The 4,575-nt window shown below is 40.5% G+C and overlaps 1 protein-coding gene across 1 annotated transcript; it reads left to right on the plus strand.

The window, feature by feature from the left end:
• Positions 1,491–2,302, plus strand: LOC8065950. The gene is made up of 2 exons (XM_002439414.2): positions 1,491–1,959; positions 2,083–2,302. The coding sequence occupies exons 1-2, from the start codon at positions 1,559–1,561 to the stop codon at positions 2,093–2,095; spliced, it is 414 nt and encodes a 137-aa protein (XP_002439459.2). The 5' UTR covers positions 1,491–1,558; the 3' UTR covers positions 2,096–2,302.

Here is a 4,575-nt window from a genome sequence, read left to right on the forward strand (position 1 = left end):
CCTCCATCTAGCCATCTAGGTCCTTACACAACCCCTAACATGTCTAGTCCACTCTATCTTTTGCTCACATATTCCTACATTCACACAATCACTAAAACTAGTGAAATTAATTAGAAGTGAATCTTATCACTAAGTTATGGTTAAAGCTTTTGTCATTTTTATGTTAGAGTTGGCGGTTAGATTTTATGATGTAGAGACTGTCAACACACCTTAACGATGTGGCAGATGTCCACCTTAGGAATTGATGGTGGTGAGGCCCGCTTACTTCCTTTGGGAAGACATAATGGGTAGCGTGGGGGCAACACATCGTGGGACGACACACGTCAGTGCACGTGGTATGGGGAGAGACACTTGAGATTGGGTTCAACTAATGTGCTTGGGATAGTAGGAGAAGAGGGCCGCGGGGGAGAAGGAAGAGTGCAACCAATAGGTTAAAATGGTCATTTCTTATCCTTGGTGTGAGTTTGACGTGTCATGCCACATAAGTAAAAGTGGTATAAAATTATCAAAGTGGTTTTTGGAGATGTGCCATTAATTCAACTTAGGAGGATATAGGCATGTGTGCTTGTGCTTCTAACTGCTCTCAACTTAACTCTCATCAAGCTACTAGTCTTGACCCCCTTAATATTGTGCCAAATATAAGAACAAAGATCTATATGCACTATGCCAAGTGCTCCAACCACACTCTAAAGGTACCCCACATAGGCTTTTTCTAAATCCCTGATGCCGAGCTACTCTTGATAAGTTTTTCAAGATCAAGTTTATAGAATGTCAATTTGCACTTGAACTCTATAATGTTCTTAATCTTTGTGAATATCCTTGCGTTCCTGCACACAACCACCTCAACGGTCAATATTTGGCTAGCGCCTAATGATGATGTTCTTAATCTTCATGAGTATCCTTGCATTCATGCTCGCAACCACCTCACGGGTCAATATTTGGCTAGTGTCTAATGACGATGTTCCTAATCTTCATGAATATCTTTGCGTTCGTGCGTGGAACCATCTCAAGGGTCAATATTGGGCTAGCTCCTAACCTATTACTTTTAGATATTTTTCATTTTATAAGAAAATGTTAATTTAATTATTTCTATACTAAAAATTAGCAAGTGCTCTGTATAGCGTGGGTCTGTCTCAGAATTAGGACCGAAATGTCTATGTTTTTAGAAAGAAATTATTGAAACTCTTGCATCTAGTTTGGACAGGAATATGGATAGGGATAGCGAAATAGAAATTGATTGGGATAAAGAGAGGGGGTACGGGATGGAGGTGCCTATACCCATGCTCTTATTCTGGCCAAACTAGGAACAAAAAAAAAAATTAAAAACACGACTTTGGCAAGAATATTGAAAGAGGAAATACCATTTCACTTACAAAATATATCCTCTGGAGAAGAATATCCTCTAGTCCACGAATCCATTATTTTTGTCTTTTTAATTAATGTAGGATGTAGGATGTAGGAACAAGAAATCTCGTCTCTTATATTTAGTTTTTTTTGTACTAACAACAATAAAAAAAAATAAAAAGGAAAAAAAAGGGGAAAAAGCACCCTCGCTCGCATGGTCCTTCTGGTCCAGCTCCCCAACGTCGCCGGCGTCCGGCGCCCGGCCGCCGCCGCGGTCCACCAGAGCTGCCGCGCCGGTCGAATCACAGTATATGCTGCAGCGTCCAGTGGCCGCGTGAAGGAGGAGGAAGAGGCCAAGGGTGTGGGGAAGAAGGAGAAGATTGTGATTAGAGTCTCGGACCCGGTGCGGGAGAGGAGGCTCCCGCCGCCGCTGTTCTCTGCACCAGACGAGCCGTCGGTGCCTCCACCGGATCCGGAGGAGGGAAGGCGACAGGGTGTCGAGGACGGAGAGAAGGCTAAGGGACAGTATTACGTGAACATGGGGGACGCCATCCGGACGCTGCGGGAGGACCTCCCCGTCGCGTTCTACCGGGAGCCCAACTTCCACATCTACAGGTTCGTGCGATTTTTTCTATTTCCTCAATCTTTTCGGTTACCTCAAGCTGCTTGCAGAGATAGTCGCTATTAATTGTGGTGAATGGTCGATTACTCGATTCAGTTTTGTTCTACTCGGTGCAGGAAATTTGTTTAATACCATCTACTTCATCTAGACGAATTAGGGAATTAATGATGGGTGGTTTGTCGAGATGCTCCTAGGTCGAATTGATGCGACGGGTTATAAGAGTTTTGATATTTTCAGGCCGTGTATAACCAGGCGTAGATGAAAGTTACCTGTCCTTGCTATGTTGGCTGCTGGCAAATTATGCTTGGTTCTAGTCTTGTTGAAGTTTGAAGAAAATAATGTCTCTACACGGTGATTTTTGCTTTAATTAACTTAGTCGCAGTTTTCCTAGTTCCTACTAAAGCTATCCATCAGTCTTTACCCAGTCTGGTTCTAGACTAGAAAGTACCAACAGCCTAGGTAACTTTTCCAATTCCGGTGTCCATTTACCTGCATGGGTGAGTGTAGAACATCAGCTCTTTGTTGAGTGATATTTGAATTCTACTGTATTTAAATGTGGTAAGCATCTAACTAGTACACAATTTCCAACTTATTTCTTCCAATAAGCAGGTTGTACACTTGCAATGGAATTGACATTTTTAATATAAAATTTGAGATATTTGACCATTTCTGTTATTGTAACTTTGAAAGTTTCTAGTCTCAAATTTGTATGTAGTCGATTCAAGGTTCAAAATTGTAACCTATATAAAAAACAAATATGGAGCCACCGCATAATTAGACATTGTATTAAAAAAATGGGATCAGAGCAAAACTTTTGATCCTTGTGATGAATGGCTGGTCATTTCTGGATCTAGAAATTTCATTTGATTTCTTGTTGTAGGGAACTTGGAGAGGTTGCAAATCTTCTTTGAAATACTATGTGTTATCAGGAATTAATAATTTAATATATAACCTTTCACTTGAAAAAGAAAGTAACATGTTGGCCTAAGAAGTAACACACGATATAGGTTGGCATAAAATGATCTCATTTACTCAATAACTAAGTAACGCCTTGAGTATGCAAAGTATTATGGATGACATAAAAGCACAAAACACATTAAACCTTACTTGATGAATATGATATTTCAGCAATCAACACTGTTTTTTCTTTCTTAAGGGTAATCATAATTTAACTGAATAAGTATGTGGAAGATTCAAAAGGAATAACCAACATAACTTATGGAAGTACATGGATCCTGATTGGAAGGATATAAAGTTGACGATGCTACTTTTCCATCAACATTTTCAAATTTCTGGTCTGTGGAAAAGAGCTACTCGTTTATGTTGAAGACACTATTTATGCCTTAGGTTAATTTTTTTTTTTCTGTGATGAGTTGTTGATGTTTACTTATTGATAGGTAGGTTTATTCCCTGAATTTTTAGTATGCACGGAAGCAAACAGATTTGTCACCTAACAATATGTGATGTTCAAGGTGATTCAAAGACAACTTTTGTCTCGGGTCTGAACTCTGAAGCTTGAACCCATCAGGTTTGGTGGAGAGCTTTGTTGAAATCACTTTGGCATCATTCCTAACTATACATAGGAATTTATGTTGCACATCCTCTCCATTCTTCCTGAAGGAAGTTTGGAAATGTAGGATTCTTTTAGTAACTTAAATTATAGGGATTGCTTAAGGGTGCATTGTGGCAGTTGCAGGAGCAACTGATTAGTTTCTTTAACTCTGATCTGTTAAATTGACTATGAATTTATGCCATACTGTTTATCTTAAACATTTTGTTTATTTAGAATGGATCGTTTTTTTCTTGAACACGCAGATGCAGGAGAGCTGCATATCATTATATTAAGAAGAGAAAACCGGGTAGAGAAACCCTTACAGAACATACACCAACACCACACCACACCACACTCACTTCCTTGGAGCAACTAGATCGGCCATGTTACACCACAAAACACTACCATGACCAGTCCCCTCATGAGACAAGGCAGCTAGGTAAGCAATGCTGTTGGCCCCTGGCAATCCACATAATCTCATCTCCTCAACGGCCAACAGTTTGATACTCTCAAGATTTGGCGAGGCTGCATAAAAAAACAGTGATTATAATGATTCCAAGTGGTCTAGGCTCCAAGAGTTATAATAGAATTGAGACATTGCCAGACCTGCCTGACTACCCCCTTCATTGATTCCAGACCACCAGTCATCAGAGGAAGACTCTCCTGGATGAGGGGAGAGGTTCTGAAGCCCCATCCTTTGTAGAAGCCCAACAATGGTGGAGCTTAGTGAGGACCGAAGTGGCCAAGGACCACAAAACTAGTAAAGTTTCTAATGATGTGCTTATTTTTCCTTTCAAATCATATTTGGGCCCCTCTCTATTCATGGCCGAGCTCCATCACCGCAACTCATACCAAAACTGCCAAGACAAAACACATGCTACCAACAAGTGAATAATAGTTTCACCTTCCTGATCACACAATGGTCAACAAGGGCTGAGGGGATGCTCCAAACCCAGTCATACAACATTTGTTATGGGCAACCAACCACATGAAGAAGTGACATTTACTCGGAGCCCAACTCTTCCAAATGCTTTTCAAAGGGCCAAAAGAAACTGAT

Source organism: Sorghum bicolor, chromosome 9, assembly GCF_000003195.3.
Source record: "Sorghum bicolor cultivar BTx623 chromosome 9, Sorghum_bicolor_NCBIv3, whole genome shotgun sequence".
Lineage (NCBI taxonomy): Eukaryota > Viridiplantae > Streptophyta > Magnoliopsida > Poales > Poaceae > Sorghum > Sorghum bicolor.

What these genes read in the sequence shown, in the direction of transcription:
- LOC8065950 (XM_002439414.2), top strand. Translation starts at nt 1,559, where the DNA reads ATGGTCCTTCTGGTCCAGCTCCCCAACGTCGCCGGCGTCCGGCGCCCG.